A 27,929-nucleotide genomic window follows, 5' to 3' on the forward strand; every position below is an offset into this window, starting at 1 on the left:
TCATTTGATAATACCTATGCTAGAGAATAGCGGTAATTTGCATATACCCTTAGTATAGGGACCCAAAGGTGAAAACATTTTCTAAAACCGGGAGTCGAGGATCCCGAGTAGATTATATATATATATATATATATGGTTATAATTTTCAAAACTATTAATCGAATAAGGTTTATTCGATAACTTTATTTTATTTAATGAATATTATTTTGAATATTCATTTGAGGATGTATGACTCCTTTTATTTATTTATTGAATATTATTTATAATATTCATTCGAGGTATTATGACTCAGCTTATTTTATTTATTGAATATTATTTGAATATTCAGATGAGGATCTATGACTTCGATTATTTGCGGAAATATATTCTTTATTTTATTAAAGAATAAGGTGTAAATAATCAAACTTATTTTCGATTATTCAAATAAAGATAATACTTTCATATAAGTATATCTTGGGTTATTTAATACTCGTTTCAAGTATAAATTTAATACTTCTACTTCAATTATTTTTATAAAGATTATTCTTTATGGGAATATTATTTAATTAATAATATTCAGATATTTTCTAATATTCTGGGGACTGATTTACTTCATTAAATCAGTCTTACTCCAAACACTCTTTAAAGTGTTTTCGAGTCTTCAAAATGATTTTTAAAAGTCAGAGCGGATCCCAAAACTCATTTTTATATTTAAGATCTTCCTTTTTAAAGGGGATTTAAATACTCGCTCAAAAACCTGGGGAGTCCGGCTCTGTGGTGTATTTTATATTCGCAACAAGGTTGCAGATTTGGTAAATGAATTGATTACTTGCCCAACGTTCGGGAAGTAAGCCCCTCTCATTGAGTCGGCATAAGCGACAGGCCGAGGTACGGTCTATTATTGTGTAAGTGGCTCAGTGGGAGTCCATCAAATGCATAGGTGGCTGAGTGGCAGTCCAGCATAGGTCTTAATTATGACCAGGGTGATGACCAGTGGGGAATTCGTCCATCTACTAGTAGAAAAGGTTACTTATAGGTATCTTTGCCTGATCAGCGAGATATCGGGTTTATGCCAAAATTCTTTTCCTTTCCAAAATTCATTGGATGTTTCGAACTCTGTTCATACTTCACATAACAGAGGTTCCAGGAAATGTTTAAAGGGATATATATATGTGGTTATATATATATCGGGACTAAATAAAGTATCTCATAACTTTTTCATTCAATAATCTTTCAAAGATTGAATCTATTCAAGTCTTATCTTGTGGTCTCATCAGTGGGATGAACTTTTGAAATTGATTATAACTTGAACGGTGGTAGTTCAAGTAGTATTGGGAAAGATATAAGTATATTGGGGTATTTGGTAACCTCATCTTTTAAACTTATATCTAATTAATAATTGTCTTATGAATGACAAAGATTTTCAGAAAAACGTTGAGACAAGGTTAGATATATGAGATCACCTTGCAACGATATTATTTTTATATACAGTTATACACTGGGACTTGTGTATATTATGCATGGAAGAGGACTTCCAATATTTTGAAAAGTATATATGTATATATACTGAATATTTTGCGACTCCATCGCATTAAGATATCAAACTTGGTTCATTTCTTTTGACCAAGACTTTCATGAGTATTATGAGTAGACTCATATACTGTAAATAATTATGCATATTATTTTGGTGGGCTTGCTGCTCACCCTTGCTTTCTTTTTTCATCACACAACAACAGTTAGGAAAGATGACCAGACTCCAGCAGACCCAGCGCAAGCGCGTAGAAAGCGTTCCGCGTCTTCCCGTTGATGTCGTAGCTGCTATAGCTGCAGAGGTAGATCTATTGTAGATTAGACCATCTGCTTTTGGAGAATCAATTATGTATAATTATAACTTGTGGCAGATAATGACAATTAACTGTAAATTTATCAAGTAATCGTTTTGGGTTGTAATAACTTTTAAATTGTGGATTCAAAGACTTGTACTTATTTGAATTTCATCTCTGAGACTATAACGGGTTGTGGTGTATGTTAGTGTGGGGTCACAGCATAAGGTTGGTTATTATTAATTAAGTGAAGTGATATTGTGGAAAGAAAGACCGTGACGACCCGGATCCCCGACCCCGGATCTGGGGGTGTTACATTTTGGATCTACAAATCCTGGAGGTTGTTCAACATAAACCTCTTCTTCCAATTCTCCATTGAGAAAATCACTTTTTACATCCATTTAAAAGACTTTAAACTTCTTGTGAGCAGCATAAGCCAAAAAGATTCTTATGGCTTCCAATCTAGCAACTGGTGCAAATGTTTCATCATAATCAATACCCTCCTGTTGAGAGTAGCCTTTAGCAACCAGCCTTGCTTTGTTTCTTGTAATTATGCCATCACTGTCAGTTTTGTTTCTGAACACCCATTTTGTGCCAATAATTGATCTATTCTTTGTTCTTGGCACTAGGGTCTAAACTTTATTTCTTTCAAATTCATTTAACTCTTCCTGCATTGCTTGCACCCAATCAGCATCTTAAAGAGCTTCTTCCACTTTCTTTGGTTCAGTCTGAGATAGAAAGGAATGATAGAGACATTCATTTAATGTTGCTGTTCTAGTTCTGACACCTGCTTCAGGATCTCCAATTATTAAGTCAGGTGTATGTGCTTTAGTCCACTTCCTTGCAGATGGAAGTTATTCTCTAGAACTGGATCCTCCCCCATGATCCATGCTGTCTCCATCAGCATTTTCTGATGCTTCCCCTGTAGTTATGCTCTCTGAGACTTCAGAATTTGAGTTTGATCCTTCAGGAATTGAAGAATCAGAGCTTCCAGAATTATCAGAATTTGGCTCATCAGTACTTGATGAATCAGAACTTGAAGAGCCAGTGACAGGTTTTGATGCTTATTGAGAATCTTGAGTTGTGGTAGGATCTTCAGCTTGCTCCCCCTGAATAGGTACATTTTCCCTTGGAGTAGTTACCACAGTTTCAATGACATCATAATTTAACCCGTCAGAACTTACAGGATCAGAATTTAAGCCATCAGAATTTACAGAATTAGAATTTAAATCTTCATTTTCAAATCTCAGCTGATCATGATCATTGAAATCTTCAAGTCCAGTAATCTTTTTATTATCAAAAGATATATTGATAGATTCCATGACAACCCTTGTTCTTAAATTGTAGACTCTAAAGGCTTTTGTGGAAAGTGGATATCCAACAAAAATTCCTTCATCAGCTTTTAGATCAAATTTTGACAGCTGTTCAGGATGAGTCTTATGAACAAAACACTTACATCCAAATAATGAAAGTATTTCAGATTTGGCTTCTTTTTCTTCACCATCTCATATGGTGTTTTTCCATACTTGTTTATAAGTGTAGCATTCTGTGTAAAAACAAGCAGTCTGCACAGCTTTAGCCAAAAAGTAGGTTGGCAACTTTGCTTCATCAAGCATAGTTCATGCAACTTCAATGAGAGTCCTGTTTTTTCTTTCTACAACTCCATTTTGCTGTGGAGTTCCAGGTGCAGAAAATTCCTGCTTAATTTTATGCTCTTTGCAGAACTCTTCCATGATTGAATTCTTGAACTCAGTGCCATTGTCACTTCTTATTATTTTAACAAAATCTTTGACCAACTTATCTAGCTGTCTGACATGATCAGTTAGAGTAGATGCAGTTTCATTCTTCTTGTTCAAGAAATACACCCAAGTGTATCTTGTGAACTCATCCACTATAACCATAGCATATTTCTTCTTTACAATGGACATGATATTGACTGGACTAAATAGATCAACATGCAGTAAGTGATAAGGCTCAAGAATTGAGGATTCAGTTTTGCTCTTGAATGAAGATTTTATTTGTTTTGCCTTTCAACATGAATCACAAAGGCCATCAGGAGCAAATACTGATTTTGGCAGTCCTCTCACAAGATCTTTCTTTACTAGCTCATTTATGTTGATGAAATTTAAATGAGAGAGTCTCTTGTGCCAATTCCAGCTTTCTTCAATTGATGCTCTACTCAACAGACATATTCCAGAACCATTAGAGTTTGTTGAAAGGCTGGCTTCATAAATGTTACCATGCCTGTAACCTTTCAGAACTACTTTGCCTGTAGAATTACTTACAACTTCACAGTGTTCTTCAAAGAAATCCACATGATAACCTCTATCACAGATTTAACTCACACTTAGCAGATTGTGTTTTAAGTCCTGAGATAAGAGCTACTAATTCAATGATGACATTCCCAAGATTGAAATTGCCATATCCCAGAGTTTTTCCCATGTTGCCATCTCCATAAGAAACTCCTGGGCCAGCTTTCTCCACAAAGTCTGATAGCAGGGCTTTATTTCCAATCATATGTCCTGAATATCCACTGTCCAGAACTAGGATATTTTTCATGTTGCCCCGCAATCACAAAGACCACTATTGGTTAGTTTTAAGGATCCAAACTTACTTGGATCCTTTGTCCTTTTTAAGTTTGTTAGCATTTGTAGCGGATTTAATTTCAGAGTTTATGCTAACATGTTGATTATCAGACTTTGCATCAGAATTTATACTAGAAGGAATTACACTAGCTTTCTTCAAAGAAGGTTTTATTTGATAATAGTCATAGTACAAACTATGATATTCCTTACAAGTATAAATGGAATGCCATAAACTACCACAATGAAAATAAGGATTTTATGGTTTAAACCTTACAGACCGACTCTTAACTCCTGATTTAGGAGGTAAAGAGTTTATATCTTTATTTTTCCTTCAAAAAGAAGCAAGATGGTTAGAGTTTCCACAGTTGTAACATTTCTTTCTAGGAACATTAGGAACAGGCATATAATTATTGCTTTTATTCACACCTTCCTTTCCATTCCTATTTTTCCTAGCTTCCTTTACCTTGTTCACATTTCTAATCTCTTTCAGCTTATGTTTAAGTTGTTTCTTTGTCATTAAGCCTATGTTTACTTCAGCTGGTTTATCTTGTTTTAATTTGTCAGAAGTTGACTTTTCTTTTACTTCTGTCTTAGAATCTTTCAGAATCAGACATTACAGTTTTTGCTACAAATTTAACAGGATTTACCGTTGGCTTAGCAGTCTGTTTAACAACAATTGGCTCAATTTGCACAGTTTCTTTCTCACTTTTATCATCTCCATAACCTAAGACCTCTTTCCAGTTTCCACTACTTAGTAAATTCTGAGTTGTTCTGCCAGAGTTAGTCCAAGTTCTGATAATCTCTCTTTCCTTTTCTAAATCAATTTTTAGAGATTCATTCATTTTTAGCACTTCATCTCTAACATACAAAGCCTCATCTCTATCTTTCTTAGTTTGATGAAGAAAAACTAACTCATTTTCTAAATAGTCATTTCTGTTTCTAAGAGCAAGACTTTCAAATGTTAATATTTCACATGTTAAAGTCTGATCTCTAAAACTAATGAACATTGTTTTAAGATATAATCTCAACTCAGTAATATCAACCGTATGAAAAACAAAAGTTGTTTGAGGTACCTTCAATTCAGCAGTGTCAGTACTGCTATCAGCATTCGCCATCAAGGCATAGTTCTTCTCATCTTCAGAATCTGAAGTGTCTGTCCAGCTTTTCTTCTTTGTGACAAGTGTCTTACCTTTATCACTTTTTCCTTTCTTGCACTCAGGAGATATATGGCCTCTTTCACCATAATTGTAGCATTTGACATTTGAGTTGTCTCCTCTGTCAGACTTTCCTCCTTTGCCTTCAGACTTTCTGAACCCTTTCTTATCAGAACTTCCACCTTTCCTGGAAAACTTCTTTCCGTTTCTGAATTTCCTGTAGGCTATCTTTGTGATACCCTTCACCATATGAGCACACAGTTGCGTCATCTCTGCATTAACATCAACTTCAAATAAACTTTCAGTTTCTGAATCATCATCATCAGAATTTGATGACTCTGAATCAGACTTTATGATGAGAGACTTTCCTTTTCCCCTTTTTGAGGCAACCACTTTAGGAGATTCCTCCTCAGCTTTAAGAACAAATGTCCTTTACTTTCTTCCATGCATCTTGCTCCTTTGATCCATCTCAAGTTCACGAGTCTTGAGCATACCATAAATTTCATCAAAAGTAGTTTCCGTAAGGTCATAGTTGTGTCTTATGGTAGTAGACTTCAAATCCCAATTTTCAGGAAGAGCTAAAAGGAATTTTAGGTTTGAATCTTCTAGATCATATTCCTTGTCCACCAGTGACAGATCATTCAAGAGTTTGGCTAACCTGTCATATAAATCAGTTAATGACTCATCAGCTTTTGAGATAAAGTGCTTATACTCTTGAGTGAGTATAGTCTTCCTGTTGTTTTTGATTGCATCAGTTCCCTGACATCTTGTCTCCAAAGCATCCCATATCTCATTTGCAGTCTTGCATCCAATTATCTTGTTTGACATGACATTATCAATGGAACTATACAGTAAATGCCTTACCCTTGCATCCTTGGCAATAGATGAGATATCTTCAGGTGTGTATTCACCTCTCTCCTTTAGTATGGTCTTTTCTGGTTGATCAGCAACTACAATAGAGAGCTTGGTAGGCTTATATGGTCCTTCATTAATTCTGTCAAGGTATTCTGGATCTGTATCTTCCATACACATAGACATCTTCACTTTCCATATGGGATACTCAGAAGGTCTCAGTATGGGAACCCTAATAGTCTCATATCTACTGTGGGTTTGAGTGTTTTGAGTTTCTTGAGTTTTGGTGGGCTTAGTTGGGGTTTGTGTTTCTTCGGACATGATTGTTATTTGGATCTTTACTGTATGTGTGTTAACAGAAAAGCTCTGATACCACTTGTTAGGTCACATAACACTATAAAAGGGGGTTGAATATAGTGTTTATACAATCAAATCGATTTCAACACAAGTATGTAACAAAGATCAAGTATATTCAAATAAACTCTGTTAGAATAGAACTGTTGTTCTCTCTCAGTGATGAACAATATCACTAAGAGTTGCTAGGTTACAATGTATAATCTTCCCGATAATGATAGCACATATAGTGTAAACCCTAAGTTGTGTTTATATAATACACAGTTACAAGATATATTCTAATTGATATGGAATATAATTCTATCTTCTAATATATATCAATCAGGTATCTTCTACAAGTTTTCTAGTCCTCTAACTCTTCATGCATATCTTCTTTTGTTTTAGTCCAGATCTTCTCCTGTAAATCAGCCGCATTCCTTATCTGAAGTCTTCCCGCACTTAATTCCTGATGTATATCTTCTAGCGCCTTCAGTTCTGATATTAAGTTCTGACTTCAGTAGGTTCTGATTTTAGTAAGTCCTGATATGTCCTGTTGTTAAGTTCTGAAAACTAAACACAAATCAGATTAGACATGACATCTCAAATATATCTAAAAAAATCTATAAAGATAGCCTTGAGGGCACCTACACCCACATGGAGTCTGATTCCTTGATTCTAGGACTTCAAAGTCTATCCAAAGTCCGAGACTTGTTCAACAAGTCTCCTAACCCTAGTCCAATTCAAGGACTCCCAACATCTATATAAAGGGTCTCACCCCTCCTCTCAGAACTACGTTTTTGGCTTGATTCTCTAATACACATAGATACATAGGCATCTCGTAAAGGCAGAGTTAAGCTACGAAACACGAGAGCATCCATAAAAGGCCTTGAGCTCCCGAACCTTAGTAAAAAATGCAGCAGTTAATACACCCTAAGTTTTTATCCATAACAGGTATGCCTCATGTTCAGGGACTATCGTTTAAGTGCGGTTTATCTTGATTTGCAGGTTATTGCATAAGTCGTGGGGAGCGCACCCGAAGGGTAGCGGCTGCGGGTTCCCTACGATAAGAAAATAACGATATATATATATATTAAAATATTTTAAAAACAAATTTACATGAAATTTACATGAAATTTACATGAGTCCTGCCCCTGAATCTGATGAAGAAATAGATAATTATAAATGTAGTGATGATGAGTATGTAGAAATTAGGAAAGCTATAAAGAAGAAAAAAGAAAAATGGATGAATTGGAGAGGGAAGCTAATTTACATGAAATGTCAGGGATGGAATATGATGATTTTACTGGATCAGATGAGGGTTTTTATCCTAGTAGTGAGGAGAGTGATGAAGAGTTCTATTTTGCTAACCCTCCCCTAGATAAACAGAAAATGAAGTGTGTAGATGGGGTCTTTAATGTTAACACATCTGCCAACAATATTAATTTTAAAGCTGGGATGGTATTTGGTAGTAAGAGTGATTTTAAGCAAGCTGTGAGGTCCTGTTCAATGGCTAATGGTAGACCCTACAAGTTCCTACATGATGACTTAAAAAGGGTCCAAGTTGGGTGTGCACATGGGTGTCCTTTTAGAATGTGGGTAAGTTATAATAAAGAAAAGGATGTGTGGCACTTAAAGTCAATAATAGATGAGCATAACTGTGTGTGGAATTATAAAAACAAGCTAGTTACTACCAAGTATCTTGTAGATCTGTATGGGGATAAAATTAGGAAAAATCCAAACAGGAAAATTGGAGAGATGCAGGAAGAGTTTAAAAGGGTACTCAAGGTAGATGTGCGTGATTCTAAATGCTCCAAAGTTAGGAAGCAAGCTCTTTATGGTATTGAGGAGAAAATGAAAGAACATTATGCCAAAATTAGGAAATTTGCAGGTGAGGTTTTAAGGAGTAACAAAGACAACACAGTTAAGATCTCTACTACAAGGTTGCAAGAAGGAGATGCAAACAGATTTAGAAGAATATATGTGTGTTATGCAGCCTTGAAGAATGGATGGAAAAATTCTTGCAGACCAGTTCTAGGCCTTGATGGGTGCTTCTTGAAGATAGTGACTGGTGGCCAATTGCTTTCTGCAGTAGGGAGAGATGCAGAAAATTGTATTTACCCTGTAGCAATGGTAGTAGTTGAAAGTGAAAACTATGAATCATGGAAGTGGTCTCTGGAGCTGTTAATAACTGATCTTGATCTTGAAGATGGACACAGGAAGACACTCATTTCTGACCAACAAAAGGTACTTATTTCCCAACTTGTACAACTTTCAATTAATTTTCATCTTGATCTAAATCATGTATTGTTTATATGTCAGGGGCTGGACAAGGCAATCAGGGAATTGTTACCACAAGTGGAGCATAGATTTTACACCAGACACCTGTCTGCCAACTTGAAGAGCAAACATCCAAGTAATTTGGTCATGAGTGCATTTTTTGAAGCATCAATAGCAACTCACCCCCAGGCCCATAAGAAAGCAATGAAGGCACTTGAGCAAGCCTCTAAAGGTGCTTTTGAGAAGATGAGTGACTTAGAACCAGGTATGTGGTCCAAGGCTTTCTTTAAGACACACTCATTGACTGATTCCACTGAAAATAATATAAGTGAGTGTTTTAACTCATGGATTTTGAAAGCAAGATATATGTCTATTATTGATATGCTTATAGAGATCCATGACATGCTTATGACAAGAGTTCATCAAAAAAGAGATAGAATGTCAAGACAAGATATTGTTATTGTTCCAAAAGCTAAACAAATTTTAGATGAAGCAATTAAGGAATCATGTGGGCTTACTGTTCTGTGGGATGGTAGGGAGACTTATGTTTTGTTCAGTTAATCTGCAAAGAAGGTCCTGTTCTTGTAGAGTCTGGGATTTGTTAGGTATACCCTGTTGTCATGGTGTTACTGCAATTCAAGAGGCTAGAAAGAATCCCATTGATTATGTTCACTCATGTTATTTAAAGGAAACATATATGCAGACTTATTCATACTGTTTGGATGTGATAAGGGGGGAAGATTTTTGGGAAGATGTGGAGGGTGACTTGGTGTTACCTCCACTAATGAAAAAAAAACTAAAAGGCAGACCCAAAAAGATGAGAAGGAGAGAGGGTTGGGAGGGTGTTGTGTCCAGTGGTAAGAAGGTAAGAGTTAGCTATGAGGGTAGAGTTATGCATTATGGTCTGTGCAGAGAAGCTGGCTACAAAAGGGGTAAATGTCCAAATAAAGATAAGTTCCCAGAGAATTCAAAGAAGAGGAACAGGGGAAAGAAGACAAAGAATGAACAAACTGCAGAAGATGAAGTTATGGAAGAACTGGAGAGGCAGGGGAGAGAGGAAACAACAGGTGAAAATGATATGATGGATAAGATCTTGAGAGAACAGGAACAAACACAAGGACTCGATGAATTGGAGGCCTCAATCCAGAAATCACAGCCTAAGGAAACTACCAGCAGTTTTATGAAATTTGTAAGTTACATCAGTTTATGTTGATAAATGTTTAACATAAGTTTATATCAATGGTTTGTTTAATACATTTTTTTATTTATATTGTAGATGCCAAATCCGGGGTTGAGAAAGCATATGGGACAAATGAGCACCGGCAACACTCCACCTGTTAGCACTCCACCCATGACCACTCCAACTGTGACTAATCCACCAGTTAGCAACAAACCTCCAACAAGTGCAGTGGGACAAGTGAAAAAATCAACTCCAAGAAAGAGAGTAGCAGGACTGCCACACCCAAGAAAAAAGTAGATGAATTACTTATGCCAAAGTTAGAACCATTTGAGTACTTTAAACTCTTGTCATTTGTGATATTGAACTACTATTTATGTAGTATAACTCTATGTACGCACTATGGATTAATCTTCTGGTCTTAATATATAACTTTGGCACTATGTTTATTTCGAACATCTCAATGTTATCCTATCACATAAACATAAACATTTCATTCATAAAAACATAAACAATAACATCCATAACATTACATTCACTACTTCTGACATAAATATTACATCACTAACATTACTTAAAGAACATAACCACAAAACAAACTAAGATAACAAAGCATAGCATCTTCTTCGTTCTGAAATGAGCTTTTTCCTTCACCATTTCTGTTACGTCGTCCATCTTTTTTTGCATTGCCATACGCTCTTCATCAATTACTAACATTTTCCTTTCTTCGAAACTCAACTCTTGCTTGATTTTAGCCAATTCGACATCTTTCATCTTCAATTTTTCCTTCAATCCATGTATAACTTCTCGGGCTCTGTCAGTGTAGGGTGGATCAACCCACAAAAAAAAATTGCACTTCTTGCAGGGATCCCTATAGTTCTTGCAGCCAAAAAACCTCCGACCCGGATCTTGAGTACCTTCTTTCCAAGCTTCTTGAAGGGGTGATACAATATCACACTTACATTTAATATTATCATATCCATGATCGACACCGAAGTTGTTTTTATGGATTCTATACGAGTTAAATGAATTGTTCACAGATGGGGCTGAGGCTGTGGAGCTTTTGGAAGTGGACATGGTAGAAAGAAGGGTAAAAGGAAGAACCCTAATTGCAAGAAAATAAACTGAAGAAGAAGAGAAGTAGTGATTATGGGTTATGGGTTTTAATTTATGGGTTTTAAATGGTCTGGGCGGGTACAACGGTCACATGACGTGGAAGCCATGTCACTTGCTGATTCAGCTTTCCGTCCAAAACTTAACGACACTAACGGGTAGTGACTTGATTGAAAATTTTTATGAGTACGATCAGTTGACTGACAGCTTTTTGAGTTCGATGATCCAAGTGAAAGTTAGTGGTCACTTGAGTGACCAAAACGCCATTTAACCCATAATTTAACCCCTGTATCATGGCTAATTTAATTATACCATTGTCAGCAGTGATTTATTCATTTCTCTTACAGGCCCGGCGAATACAATACTTGAAGAGCTTCAACAGTTGATGAATGATATATAGTTCCAGGTTGTATGTACACCTTTGTCAATGTTATCTGTAGGTTCTGTAAGAATTCAAGTTTTTTAGTGACTGAACCCCACTCTCTGTGTGTACACCTTTACTAAGAACCATATTAATGGAGTAACCATCTATGTTGCTGCAAATTGAAATTGTGTTTTTAATGTTTTATTATGAAAAATATATTATACTGATTACCGAACAACAACTTCATCACTATCTTCTGTAAATGCCAACGAAACTTCCTAACAGAGTCCCAACAAATATTCCCCATGCATTTTCTTGAACCTCACTTACAATTGCATTTCTATATTGCACTTCAAGACTAAAGTTTTCCAATATTATACCAAAAGGATTTATTCTTTGTCCCCAAGGCACCAGTGATGGCAAAGGTTGTTGCAAATCCATCATGCTCACTGCAACCCAAAAATCTCCAAACATGGTCCTCTTGATGTTATCAGGGCTCCCAGCAAGTTCTATAAATATATCTGATGTTCCGGCTAGTGGTCCTCTAATCCAGTATCTGCGGATTTGCTTGGCAATATACTCTGAAACAAGCACAAAAGCCCCATCTGCACTAACCGCGACACCAGTTGCACCAGAGAGTTCTGTTAGCAACACTGTAATTTGTTTGGTTTGTGGATCATATTTCAGCAATTTCCCGCTTGTGTCTCCACTTGATAGTATTTCTGCAACGTTGAGGCTGCAAGATTTGAATGACAAACAAAATAAATTTATTGAATATAGCAAGAGCTTCAACGAAAGAAGTAGCTACATATGTGTAAAATACGTTTTTTGAAATATAGCACCAGCATCTGTAAAATAAACAGTTTCTGTTTGTGTATCGATGTCAATGGAATCCGGAAACAGAAAAGGAATGCCATTTGCGCTATTGGCTATCGTAGTTGCAACCCCGCCTCCAGAACCCACTACAGCTAATCCACATATAGCATCTGTGATGTACAGGTCATCATTATTGAAGTTGATTGCGACGCCCAGTGGCCTACAAGGAACTTGCCCCAGTTTTGTATCATTTCTGTTATCAGAAATTGCTCTGTTCCTGAAAAATACAAGTGATTATTCCATAAATATTGTGTCGAAAACTTGATGTACCCAGGTTGAACCATGCTACCATAAGAATTTAGTAGCAGCAGGTTCATGTCATTATCGTATCTAATCTTAAAACCTTGCTTTTGAGAAGAAAAAATAAAGAGTAGAAAGATTTGGATGATTCTGTAAAATTCTGGAAATGTGCATCTAAAACACAACGGTGAAAGTGCCATAATGATGGAAGTGTCCGTAGATGCATCAACCTTGAGATGATATGAAAGATTTACCGTAAAGGTGAAGTGGAGGCAAAATCGACGAAAGCATGATTCGCCAATTCATACTTAAGGATTCTACCATTGGTAACACCAGTATAAAACTCGTCCCCTTTCTTGTTGAAAGCAAGAGAATCTGGACCCATTGCCCCTCTCGGAAGATTAAGCTTGGCAAAGTATGCTAACTGATCATCAGCACCAACTACATGGTAACTAGTGATGAAAACACAATAAACTAGCCAAAGTGATGTGACAATGAATTTGTATTGAAATGTTTGTATAGCTAAAGCCATTTGTCTTGAACTTTCTATAAATTGTGCATGTAAATGAAGATATGGAACTACGTACTTGATGATTTTTTCTAGTTATAAGCAAAAGAAATATGTATATTCCCGGAAACCTTGTAGGATATATATAGTCAAGTGTAGGCGGAAGAGAATGATAAGGCTGTGGGCACGTCGGTTAGATCCTGCATCACCAAAGGGAGCAAAAACAACAAGTGAGTAACAAAAGTATGTAGTTTGGGGCCAAGTATCTTAGTCTGTTAGAACAAGAAGAGTGGACTAACCAAAAGTAAGTATGTATTGATAACTAACTAGCTTTTTGCCAGTGGAGAAACCAGCTAACTGTAGGCTAATTTGCACATTGTGTTAGATGCTGATTTTCAATATGGGCTTCGTGCTTTATAATGGATTTCAAAAGACCTGCGAGTTAATGATCTCCTCATGAGGGTTAATCATGAAACTGCATCAGAATTCAGAACCATGTAGAAAGCTAAAGAAACTGAAAACAAGAAAAGATTGACAGATGCATAAATCAAACTGATGTTGTTTTGGATGGATCGTTGTGATCTTTTAAAAAGTCATAAAATTTGTTATAATTATTTAACCTGCGTAGCATGGCTAAGTGACTTCAGTCGAGTTATTTATGTATTAGTCTTTCTGGTCTGAAAATACAATACTGGACCAACTTCAAGTAATTAAGAAAGATATCTTGTGTCACTTTATTTGTTCAGCTTTGCTAGTACTATCTGTAGTTTTGTACCAAGTTAAATTTTTCTATTGAAATTATTCCATCTTAATTGAGTAGCTACAGAACTTGCTGCAATGGAAATTGTACATCAAATAATTTGTATTCTTTGGAAAATTTATATGTGTACCAGGTTCATAATCCTCTTCTATAAATTCCAATGGAACTCCTAAAAAGAGTCCCAACAAATATTTCCCAAACATTTTCTTGAACCTCTGCCAAGTACATTTTCTTGAACCTCACTAACTGCACCACTATATATTAATGGTGGTTGATTCTTTGCCCAAAAGGTACCAGTGTTGGTACAGGCAGCTGCAAATCTATCATTGTTAGAATACTAATATAAGATCCTGAAAAGGGCCTTCCTCGAACACTTAAGGTCTTAGACGGACTGCTTTCTTGACATGATTTTAGAACGACTGGTTCCTTAACAATCATGCTCATTGCAACCCAAAAATCTCCAAATACATTCCTCTTGATGTCATCAGGGCTCCCAACAAGTTTTATAAATATGTCTGATGTTCCGGATAGTGGACCTCTAGTCCAGTATCTTCAGATTTCCCTGGAAATTTACTCTGGAATAAGCACAAATGCCCCCATCTGTGCTAACCTGCAGCATGCTGAATTGTGATATAATTGATTTTTATTAAAAATTAAAAGAAATTAAGATATATATGCAAATACTTGGTGCATAAGTAACGGGAGGCTGTTTTACCGAATTAGGCGGCCCATACAGAAATATATAAATAAGCAGCAGCTACATTATTTTTTCCAGATAAACCAGCATACAGCGAGAGCTGAGAGAGAGATTGAGAGATAGAGATAGAGATAGAAAGAGAGAGAGTGAGAGAGAGAGAGAGATAGCGAGATACAGATATAGAGATGGAGCAAGAAGATAATCGTAATAGTTGTGCATGCAAGTGTTTGAGAATACCAGGGTTCTGTTTCGCACCCTCTGATGAAATACTTGTTGGATATTATCTACGCCAAAAAGTTGAGGACAGGCCACTTCGTTGCTATCATTATGTAACAGAGTTCAAGATTTACGATGAATGTCTAATGCCATGGGATATTCTTAAAGATGACGATCATCATTGGATCACATCTTCTTCGTCTAATGATTCACATACCAAGATCACCAAGACCATGTATGTGTTCACTCGGTTATGCAGAAATAAAACACGCGTGACTAGGAGAAGTGGCGCTGGTTCTTGGACGGCTCAAAACACTCGCGTTGTAAATAATGTCGCAGGGGATAAGATTGGCTACAAGAAATTATTCACTTTTTATAGAGATAATGACGATAAGCTTAAGAAGAAGAAGAAGATCATTGATGTGGATCATGGTCATTGGATTATGCACGAATATTCACTGTTGGGGATTGAAGATTATGTGCTGTGTGAGATTATTAAGGAAGTGGAGATGTCCAATGAAGCAGCTACAACAAAGCAAGATTTCCATACTCATGGTCAAAATCTACTATCCCGAAAACAAGTAGTTCTTCCGGTCGCAGATGTCATTGTCGCAGCAGATACTTATCCTCCACATCAAGTGGAAAATTTGAATGTGGTGTTAGGTCAGTTGGGAGGCGGTGATCATGATGGTCAACCTGTTGATGAGTCGGGAGCAGACTGGGACCAAAACGGTTGGAGCGCTGAATTAGATAAGGAGCTTGGTCTCGATATATTGGATGATAAAAGTGCTGACAAATGCTTGGATGCCTTTGGAGATGATTGGGATACGAATGGATGGACAAGTGAATTATTTAAACAGTTTGATGGTGCTGAGAATCATGACTGGAACCAGGTTTTGGATGATACAGTTGCTGATGTTGTTCAGGATTTACCTATACTTGCAGTTGCAGGAATGAATGAGCCTCTACAAGTACAGAGTGTTCCTAATATTTTTGTAGAGGAGAAAGATGTTACAGTTCCGCAAGAGTTACTGGTTGTAGCATGGAGTAAGAATGAAAAGAATAATGAATCATATAAGGGCTTGGACGGTTATGATACTAATGATGTAATCGACCAGCAGATTACAAATGACTTTGCGAATTATGAGCAAGTAGAGGCTGCCCTTGCAGTTGAACCGACAAACACGACTCTGGATGGATTAGATGAAATGCTGGATTTTTCTTTTAATGATGACATGACCAACTTAGTGGGAGCTGAAACCGACCAGCAGAATTGTTGTAACATATTTCAAGAGCAACCCCGCAAGAGGATGAGGACTGATTTAGACGACTACCAGAAATGTTCCAGCAGGAAGAGGCAAAGGTATCTTCAAATATAGTAATTATCGCTGTTGGAAAAATTCCCATCACTAAATGGATGCAGAAGATAGATAAACATTGCTTTACATAAAGAAAGATATACAGTTTGGAAGACTGTGGAGTAGATTGGTCTAAGAATGGTGAAAATGCTTTGATTGGGCACCAACAGATTAATGTCCAGAATTGTCAACAATCAACATAGAAGGTGTTAATGAGATAGGAAAGAACAAAATTCCTAATGATTGACCTCAAGTTCTGTTTGGAGATAAAAATGGAGAAGAAGACGATAAATTTGTACAAGGTGTCGGGTGGGGTGATGATAATGATTTATACGAGACTGCAGATGTTGATGGTTAAAAACATTTACTATAAAATTTATACTACATGCAAGTAAGTAAATTTAGAATTACACACACACATATACTAATATAAAACCTGTGCCATATACTATTGGTTTAAAAAATTCTTATTTAATTATTATTTAATATTTATTATTATAATGTTAAAAGGGTATGTATATCTAAATAACTATAACTGATTATATCTTTTATTATATGAGAATCATTATTAATAATAATTTGGTTTAAAAAAAATAAGTTCGCAAATTTACACGATAAATAGATTTTGAAAACCATATAACCGGCCCAATTAAATCGGTCATCTATGTCGATTAGAATATTTCAACTTTAAATCACTATAATATTTAAATTTTGTATTAATTAGATAATTACTATTATATCTATTTATAAATTTGATTTAAAAAATTAAACGATTATAATTTAAGCGACAAAACTATAGCTGAATTCAGCGGAAATTGAAGTGGTTTTTGATTAATGGTTTGGATTGAGTGACATTAGCGTATTAGTATTAGTGTTGATATACTATATCTTCTCGAAAATTGGGTTTGGTGTCAGTTTAAAAAACTTAAAGGGCAAGTCATGACATATGTAATCTATTTATTAAGGCGGTAATCTATCAATTAAGGCAGCTAGTGTTTCTCTTAAAAGTAAAAGTCTAAGTCCATTTCAAACCATATTTACCGAACTTATATTCAATATATTCCTAATGTTTACTAGCATTAGGATTGCTAAACTACAGTAAATACCCTTCACTACTTTTTTTCTTTAAGACAGGTTGATGCTCTTTTTGGTGCTATAATATTTATATTGACCATCCATATTACGTAATGGGTTGACCCAAATTCAAGTTTATACTAGATTTATATCGTAATTACTCGGACTATCCGTGCATTTGGGTAACCCATTTTCAGAAAAATAACATATACACAATACTTGATTATTGTCAATCTTCTGGTAACTACCTAGATAACGAACGACCCACATTGATTTGGTTTGAATTTTGAATCTCTATAACCTTCAAACAAATAAGGGAACACTGCATTAAACCATATTTCATGCTCACCACTATGTTGATCATCCCAAATTTTCTCCTTAATAGTTTGACCTTTGATTCTTCTCTAATTTAACGAATATTGATCTGCAGTAGATATGGATAAATCGGGTAAGTTGTCATCTCATACTAAACAACTACGGATGTGATTGCTTATTTTAATCTATGTTTTGTGTTGATGAAGGTTGTTAATGACCGTCCCTGAGAACACTATCATGTGTAGATTAGGTGTTTGATTTAATGCTAGGAGATGTGTGTACCAGGAAGGTGAATCAAATTGATCACCGTGCTCAAGGTTAGCTTTCTTTAGGTTCCATACATGTCATACAATGTGACTTACACAGATTGCTTAACGTTGAGGTTGATATTTATGTTTTGGAATATTATCTTAATACTGCCAATGGACTATTATGTTTCTCACATTCAAATCTTAAGTTACCATGTTTATGGCCCAATCTCTTGCTAACAATTATCACAAAAACTCTTTTAATTATGTAGGTAAATGTGAAAGAGATGTGTCCTAAGTCCAATCATGTATGATGATTTAGGAATAACTTTTATATAATCTATTTTTGATTTCAATTATATTAATAAAAGACTTGTTTTGTTTCTTATTATGGGCTTTATCCATTTAAGTGTTTAGATAAGATATACCATAATTTAGAGTAAGGTTTTATGGATTATGATGAGATTATAATAATGAGACCTAAAAAATGATAACTCCGAACTTAAATAGTTCTTGGTCGTAGGATTACTAATTCGTAATTAGATAGTAATCCGTAAAAATCGGTACATACTATGCTTGCTTCATTATGAAGGATGTCTGTTCTCATAGACATTTGTTTGGTGACAACATAGCTAGTATGTAGGTTCTATTATAGAATAAGTTCACTAAACATGACTCGCACAACTGAACAACTGACGGAGTTCACTCACGTGTCAGTAGTTGTTCACATAGTGATAGTTGTACAAGTATCCCAGTCATTTTGTGTATACAGAACTATAATTTGGTTTAGTTCTTAGTCTCTAGGGACAATAATAAGAGCTCTTCTGGGTGTAGGAATTTGTTCACGAAGATAGTGAATGATCAATAAAGGATCTGCTCCTTCTAGTGAAAGAAGAGAATGTCCAATGTTATTCCACTTATGCTAGTTCAAGAATCTCTGTTCAGAATGAATGAATTTATGAAGATGTTTGTAATTTGCATTAATCAGAACTAGGCATATTTCAGAGAAATATATATTATTAAATTAGATAGGCTTGACACAAGGTCCATGTTTATTTTTAATCGGGAGATTGTAGGGAAGAAGAAATTTATTGTACGATAACTATACACTGAATTGGTTCTTGGTATTTTAAGCAGTGAATTCATATTATCCGGATAGTTGTGATATATTAAGAAGTATCCCTCACGATATAGAATAAATATGATTAATATTATTATTATTTATTTATACTACTGACTTTAATATTGAACTTACAGGGTCACACCATAAAGAAAATGATTTATTGGTGGAGGAGTAAATTTAATAATAGCTGGTCATTATTTATTTATGAAATAAATAAATAATTAATTTTTTTATAATTAATTAAATGTGATTTAATTTATTATAAAATAATTAAGATGCTTTCTTAATATTATTGATTAAGAATTTAATTTGTGAAATTAAATTATGGAGAGAATTATTTTCTAACGAGTTTAGAAAATAAATTAATGATTAAAAGGGACTTTAATTATTGATTATTGGATTAATGAGACTAATCAAAATATGGCTAAAATAATTTTATGGAAAAATTTTAGCTGAATTTTTTTTTCTATAAATATACTATTATAAACCCTATTAGCATTAACCCTATTTTCCACAAAGAAAAAAGGAGACAACCCTCATTCTCTCTCAACCTCTTCCTCCATCCATTACTTCGATCTCTTGGTGGATACCGGTAGAGTGCTTCACATTTGAGGAGCAGCTGCTAGGGGTCTTCATTCTCATTCTTGGATCACTTTTAAAGATTATTAATCGATCCCTCAATTTATTCAAGAAATATATGCGATTTATGTGGGTTTTCAATGTGATTTAATTCTTATCCATGCTTCCGTGTATGCGCTAAAACCCAATAATGGTATCAGAGCATAGGTTGTATACATATAGATTCGTGATAAAAATTTCAGAATTTTATTATGTTGTATAAATTTTTTATCGATTTATTCGTGTTTAGGGCTATATCGATTTAATTATGAATTAAATATGAATATGTTATAAAAATATTTTTTGATCTCAGAATATGATTCTACAATTGTTGTAGATCAGTAAGATATTTTTTTATGATTTTTTTGATATACAGATTATTTATTTTGATTTATTAAAGTATTTTTAAATTGAAAAGTAAATAATATGTATATATATATATAATTATGTGATGATAAATGTAATCATTGCACGGATCTCCGTGCACAACAAAAAGAAAAACAGGAAATTAGAAAAGGTACGCAAATCAGTTTGGTTGTGTCAGGTGTGCAAGCTCATGTCATTTGGTTGTGTTCGGCGCATTTATGACACGCGCGACTGCCGCCTGTGTTCTTTTGTTTTGGCTCGTACGGACGCGTCCGAACTCCGATTAAGATGTGTAAGGTAACGTTGGATTCATTTTTTCGAGACGCGTCTACTGGGATTATTTAATATTTTTAATAAATTTATTTGTAACTAATTATAGCCCTTAAAGTGTATTTAATGCTTTATTTGATAATATTAAATGCATGATTAATTCGTACATTTGTATATAATTGTGCTACATGTTATAACATAGATTATATGCACAATTATATACAAATGTAAATAGGTTGACCATTACTCAAGCATATATCACATATGCCTTGTAGTGAATTTTAAGTCATGTTGACTACTAGAAAGATCTATAAAATAGGTTGGCCAATTGTAAATAGAAGATGCCTTGTAATTTTGTATAAGTGAAAGAGTATCAACTGCTAAGGAATTCATCATTAATGGATAAACTTAAAATTCAACAGATGACTCAAGATACCTTCAACGGATAAGCTGATCAACTGATATTTGCTAAAGATTCAACGGATGCCCATATGCAAGCTTCAACTGATGACACTATTACAACATCAACGGATAACCACATTGTAGTGTCAACGGATGATGGTGAAGCTTCAACGGATAACCAATTCAAATAGCAGTTGACAGTGACTTGGCAGTCACATGGGTTGATTGTATATAAAAGGAATGTGGCAACCTGGATTCAGGTTTTAGAAGAAAATGAAGCTTTTCCATTTTCATGCAAAATTGGGACGTTCAAAAATGCAGTATCTAACTGGGTTGTATTGGATAGAGAAATGAAGAAACATGTGATTGGACCTAGCTGTTAGGTTTTATATTTTATCTTATTTCACATGTAACTTGGTAATATATAAACCAAGTGTAGCAAATATTTTATTTATCAAATTAATTCAACAAGCAAGAACAAGAGAGCATATCAAGTTGTATCCTCTGTAGAATACTTTCAAGTTCAAGTTTGTAAACACTTGTAAGCAGCTGTGTGCTATTAGCACCACAGAGTTATCTTCTCAATATATATATATATATATATATATATCTGGTGAATATATATTTTTGTATATATTTTTTGTATGAGATATGCAAATAAAAAATGTATTCGCAACTTAAGTCGCGGCGGTTCAAAAGTTATCTTAAGCTAGAGAGTCGTTAAGTTGACTTTCCTTGTGAGGGAATAGAATGGAAGCTTCTAAACTTTAATATGTGTGATGACACAAGTGAAATCAGCTAGTGTAATTCAAATATTACATAAATATTTAATAAAGTAAGTAAGTGTCTTATCTTAATAAATGAAGGGAAAGAATAAGGTTAACGACATCAATACGTTAGTCAAAGATGGGTGGCGTGTGACCCGTAGTTTTCTTTAGGTGCCTGTTATAATTTAATCTGTGAGTAAAACCTAATCACCGCTATAAAGTTTAATTATACTATAATTTGTTGATCTAATTTGTTGTTTGAAATGTCGAGGATAGTTTAATATATTATTGTTCTCCTTTTGCAATTTTTTTAATCGTAATGATAGATTTATGTTTATAAAGAATTTGGAAAGTTATAAATAATTAGTGATCTCTGGTTTATAGATTCATGGATTTATTTTGAGATCACCTGATGGTCACAATATCCTGTCATTACAGAGAAATGAATATCAAGTGGAACAAGGAGGTTGAACTTGTACTTTTTTGTGTTATCTGAATCAGGTAAGATATATCAAATTCATGCTTCTTTGATCAATCTTTTGATGAATATTTATCCCTGGGTTGATGTGATGGATTATTTGTTAGACTATATGAATTAGAGTTTTGTGTGTAATAATGTGTTTAATTGGTGGATTTTAATGCAAGCATGTTATATGACTTTTGATTTAGGGCTTTTAATTTAGGGTATATTTTGAATTTTGTCTTTGTTTTGCTAATTTGGGCTTTTTCTGTGTTTCTAACAAAAGCTTTACATTCTAAATGAAACACTATCTCAACATCAAGTAATTTATTTTTTGTATCACTGTGTTTATAAAAGAGGTTGTTATTCCCTAACAATACACAACAGAATTACAGATGGGGGTTGAATGGAATTCTGTTTTTTTTTGCTTTTTTGAAAAATTCTTTCTTAAATATACAACTGTGTTTAAATATGTAAGAAATTAATCTTGTTGCAAGATGTGTTATAACAGAAATTAAACATGCGGCTATGAATAACACATATCTTTCAAAACTCACTTAATTTTATATTAAAATTAAGAATGTTTTGCTACAAAAATTCTAGGCTCTTTGTTGTTAAAGAGCTTAGCTTCAATCTTGAGAGAATACAAGAATTTCTGATCTAATTGTTGCTTACTAACAAAGGATCAGTGTTAACTTTATATTTTAGTTGACTGTTGGTTTACACAATGTACAATAAGAGATGCTATTCACTTTAGAAAACTGTCACTAATCATTTCCATTTTAGGAAAAATATATCTTCCATTTATGGCTTAACATATCTTTTCATATTGTGTTAACTTTGATCTTCTTTTGTCAGTTAATCTTCACCCTTGATCTTGCACACTCTTCAAGCTGCTTTTTGTAGACTTGTCAATCCAACTTATTAGATTGTTTGTTGATTGTTAATCTTGGATATTGAACTGGTCTGCAATTTGTACTTTGAGATTTTACCTCGAGATCTCTAGTTAGACATATAGAGATCTTGACATCTCGATAAGTATAATGACTTATCGAGATCTCTAATACTCCATAGTTGATTTGACTTGTCGAGGTCTCTGGGTTCTCTATAAGAGAATTTGGCTTATCAAGATCTCTAATCTTCATATCTTCACTTTGACTTATCGATATCTCTGAGTTCTCTAGTGACTTATTGGCTTGTCGATAACTCAGAGTTCTCTAGTCAAATTTGAGTTGTCGATAACTCAGAGTTCTCTAGTGAATTTTGGCTTGTCGATATCTCTGAGTCCTCAAATGAAATTTGACTTATCGATAACTCAGAGTTCTCTAATGAATGTTGACTTGTCGATAACTCTGAGTTCTCTAGTAAATAAATGACTTGTCGATATCTCCAATCTTCATGTCTTCAATTTGATATCTTTGAGTTCTCTAGTAGCTTTCTTGAGTTCTCTATAAGTCATTCTAGAGCTCTCGAATGACTTCTCTATAACATTAAATCTGTGACTTGTAGAGATCTTGACTTAAAATATTTTTCCCAAAACAGATTTATTCAACTCAAGGCTTCTTCATTATTCTTTTGAGGCATGATCTTCTTGATCTTTTTCCAGATAGAATTCTTAGGCTTGATCCTATTTAAAGAAAAAGACTCTAGTATGCTCTTTTGACATTTTTACGGTAATATCTGGGATATATCGTGTAATTATTTTTGCTAATAAATAAATATTATGCATATTCAGTATTTATTCTGTGAATTATTTGTTAAGTGGTATATGTATTTGGATGTTTAAAAATAATATAAATTGAGTATTTTAATTTTTATATGTCCAAAATAAAATATAGATAATTGTCATATCTTCCTATTTATTTTTATGATGAATTATGATTTTATAGGAAATTTATGGATTTTATAAATTCTTTTTCCGAGTATTTATAAACTATTTTACATAATCGGGAACCAGCCGACTTCACCCGTTTTTACGTTTTTATAACCCGAAACTTTTCCGAAAACTCCTTCCTAACCTAATTGCAATATTCCGAGCAATTTCCATGTTTTGACTTTTTCGATCTGGCATACAGTTTGTCCTGTGAGGGTCCCGACGCAATATTTTCGATACAAAATTCTTTTCGGTAAATCAATAAAACTAGTATTTTCGATGAACGGGATCTTTTTATTAAACTATTATAATTATCACCTCGTAATATGTAACGCCCCCAAATCCGGGGTCAAGGGATTTAGTCGTCACTATGAAACCTCAATCCAAATTAACCTGTTTAATTAATAAACAAATGTCAGTGGAAGATATTTATCATAAATGACCCCAAACTAATCCATGATCTTTTAAGGTTACAGTTCTAGAAACAAGAATTCCAAATTCCATCAATAAATTTTTCACTTCCTTTTAAAAACTCTTTTCAATAATTCTCAATCTCAAAACTAAACCCCGTAGTATAACTTCGAAAAGAAGTATACTAGGCCCAATTAAAATATACAGCTATAATATAATATAATATAAACAACTTTACACCATAAAACTTACACTAGCCCGCAACCCCTGGATCAACCACCTTCCAAGAGCTTCTTCTTTGCTTCCTCGAATTACGCAGCTAAACAGCGCAAGCTAATCCTCACTGGAGGTTAAATTTAAAAACAGGCAAGTATGAGCGGAAGAAATGCTCAGCAAGATCATTATGACATATATATAGGGTCGTTTTGATATAAAACCGACATCTGCATTAGAGCAGAACATTTAAAATCATAATTGCTGAATCATAAAATTTTAGTTGAGGAATCCCAGAATTGATTCCTTAATTGTATTCAAATCCATTTTGATATTTTTGGGCGATATGCTTCAGCAATACTTTGAATCTTGACGAGAATAAAATTCGTAAAATATTGTTTACGGAAATATCGTAAACCACAATAACACGAAACAATGATTACGGATTGAATCACAAACTTTACTCAAAACTGAACTCTTGAAATTAATACTTATTTTGTTGTCATATCAAATTAGATATCAATACGAACTTTGATGCTAACAACATTTCATACTAAAGTCAACACCAATCATCTGTACTAATATCACCTTTGATATTTAACAACAAACTAAGTATCCACAAAATCAGAAACTGAATCAAAACCACAATTCACTTTTAATCTAAAACAGAATCAGTACTTTTAATCCAAAACATAATCAGTACTTTTAATCCAAAACAGAATCAGTTGATAAATCATTTATTCTATGATTATCAAAATAATAAAGAAATTTAGATATCAATTTAGATTGGAACCAATAACATTTCATGCTATTCCTGATGATCAGTCGTGAAAGAAGACCGGTATCCCGCAGCCATACCGTAAATATAGGTACTACCCGTATCCCGAAGACATACGGTACCTATAGGGCGCCAGAAAAGGCATAACTAGCCTTGAAAGATATTACATCCGAACCGATATCTCGATCACCTACGCTGTAACCAGTAACCAGTAACCATTCCAATCTTAAAAACCTTTTTATTGAAAAAGGAGCCGAATCAATCGACATCCTAAATAATTTTATTCCCCAATTCACTTAGGCATGAATTCTCGCAACAAAATCATCTTTCTCAAAATCCAAAACATTTATAAATCCAATAATTTGATAAGTAAAATCACTTAGCTATTCTGAACATAGAATAGTAGAAGAATACTTGCATAAAAAGAATCATTTAATTCAGCGATATGTAAAACATTTATCTATTACGAACTGAATAGGGAAAACAATAATTGCATAAGAAGATTTAAAATAAATATTACTTGAACAATAAGTGATGATGGGGATACTTGCCTTTGGGTTTTAGCAGTTAGTCACACTCGCAAAGACGCATATATTCTGACATTCCGTCTCAAAATATCACTGTCCTTCCTTTCAACACTTTACTGATATGCTGCTCCTGCGATTGCTAGAATCCAGCTACCCCATACCATTCCATCTTATTCTTTATCCAACGTCTTGTCCTGATCAACTCGAAAGATCCGCATCTATAATTAAAAGATATAACCTTAATTGCCTAAACGATAATCACTCGACGAACTGCGCGTCAAAAGCCTATCGTCTACCCATACGATAGCCCACACATAAATATAACAGACAAATACAGGACTCTTGATCCACATACACATATAATTCATATAACACGTAAACAAATAACTCACGTATCACATAATTCATTTCACATATGACTCGGTTCGTCAAAAGGTTCAACTCGATACGTTTAAAATGGAAATCGGGTCAAAAATATGATTTATCGATTAATAATCGACTCAAAATGATTCGTAAAACAAGTGACCTTTCGAAATAAAAAGGATTTGGGTCTCGAAAGTATTTTTATTGAAAGCGTAATATTTTTCTGAGTCTAGAGGCGTTCGTTTCGTATTAAACGGACGGACGGTTGATTTAATATGAATTTTTGAACATTTTTCGGAATTAAAACAGTTTCCGAATCATTTAATAATTAAATAATAGGGCTCGAACACCCGAAAATAATTTTATCAAAATTATCGAGTCTGGAAAATAATTTAAAATAATATTTTAAAGCTCGAAACTATTTTTCGGAATTTTTAAATCAAGAATAAATAATTAAATCTAATTAAATAATCAATTAAAATTAATTAATAACTAATAAATTAATTAATCAATTAATATTTAAATTAATTGAGTAATTAAATAATTAATTATCAACTAAAATTAATTAACTAAATAATTTGGATTTATTTTTAAATTAAAAATAAATTTTTAGAATTAAAATAATGATTTTCAAAATAAAAATGAATTTTTAGAATTAAAAGCTGCATTTTGATTTATTTTAGAAATATAAATTACAGAAACAATTTTGCTGAAATGCACTTAGGGCAAAATGGATCGAAAGGAGGGACAAGGAAGAAGATGACCGAAAACTTGAAGAACTTGTCGGAATCTTTGCAGATTCCGACGAGCTCCAAAGCTCCGGTCGACGCCCGGTTCCGAACAAAACAGTGCTGAAAACCTCGATTTTATATACCCAAACGTTCCTTATCTACTTGGGAATCTGTTGGTGGCCATAACAGTCCGTAAACAATTCAAAAACGACGATCCCGATCAAAAAACCGATCCGACCGAAGCTTTTCCGGCGAGAACACTACTCGACTAATCTTCAACCAGACTTAACGATTCATACACGAAATCGACTGTGTTGAACATGATAAAGCTACCCATATCATCATAAACAATCAAAAACCACTAAATCATAAACCCCCAAATTTCGACATAAACCCTAATTTAAGAAATTAACAGATTACCTATCGTTTGAATGATTTGATGGCATAAACAGAAAGAGCATGAAAATCTGAACATTTTGGTTACTCATACTTCAAAATCTAAGATCTGCATCACCCTCAAATTTGGGTTTGATTCTCAGAACTCTTCAAGAACACCAAGAACACATATTCAAATAATTTTTAGAAAATTAAACCTTAATTTCTATATGATATTGAACTCTATTTTTGAAGTATAATATATGAAATCGACCAGAAAAATATGCTCTATAACATGGAATCATCAAAACACTCAGCTAATCACGTCTGCAAAAATTCATATTTTATTCACTAAATAATTCAAATTAAAATAATTAAATAAGAAAAATACCTTGATTCCAAGGTAAAACCTGATGATTGATTCAGAAAGAAGATTTCGAGAGCTTCGTTTTGATATGCTACACGCCCAAATCGGAGTTCGATAACGCCTTCGTTCGTGTGTTTGATTCTCAGGAACGTATCGGTTTTCTAGGGTTTTCTCTGTATTTACGGTATTTTAACTGGTTGAAAATGAATAAACGAAATAAATGAAATAAGAAATAAGCTATTTATATTTATGCAATATTGGATCGTTCTGGATCGTTTTGGACCGTTAAATTAGTTGCTTAGCCGCTAAGTAACTACAAAATGATCCAAAAATAGA

At 34.0% G+C, this 27,929-nt stretch overlaps 1 protein-coding gene across 1 annotated transcript; it reads right to left on the reverse strand.

Moving 5' to 3' along the window:
• Positions 1 to 11,906: 11,906 nt before the first annotated feature.
• LOC141714813 (protein STRICTOSIDINE SYNTHASE-LIKE 12-like) lies at positions 11,907 to 13,305 on the reverse strand. Its single transcript, XM_074518309.1, has 3 exons — positions 13,028 to 13,305; positions 12,481 to 12,750; positions 11,907 to 12,393 (listed from the first exon to the last, which is right to left on the reverse strand). Exons 1-3 carry the CDS (start codon positions 13,303 to 13,305, stop codon positions 11,907 to 11,909), a joined length of 1,035 nt encoding a protein of 344 aa, XP_074374410.1.
• Between the last annotated feature and the right edge of the window lie 14,624 nt (positions 13,306 to 27,929).

This window comes from Apium graveolens, chromosome 3 (genome assembly GCF_009905375.1).
Source record: "Apium graveolens cultivar Ventura chromosome 3, ASM990537v1, whole genome shotgun sequence".
NCBI classification, from domain to species: Eukaryota; Viridiplantae; Streptophyta; class Magnoliopsida; order Apiales; family Apiaceae; genus Apium; species Apium graveolens.

Coding starts and splice junctions, on each gene's coding strand:
- LOC141714813 (XM_074518309.1), bottom strand. CDS start 13,305: ATGGCTTTAGCTATACAAACATTTCAATACAAATTCATTGTCACATCA. Junction 12,751..13,027: donor GCCTCCACTTCACCTTTACG/GTAAATCTTTCA, acceptor TGTATTTTTCAG/GAACAGAGCAATTTCTGATA. Junction 12,394..12,480: donor GGTGCTATATTTCAAAAAAC/GTATTTTACACA, acceptor CAAATCTTGCAG/CCTCAACGTTGCAGAAATAC.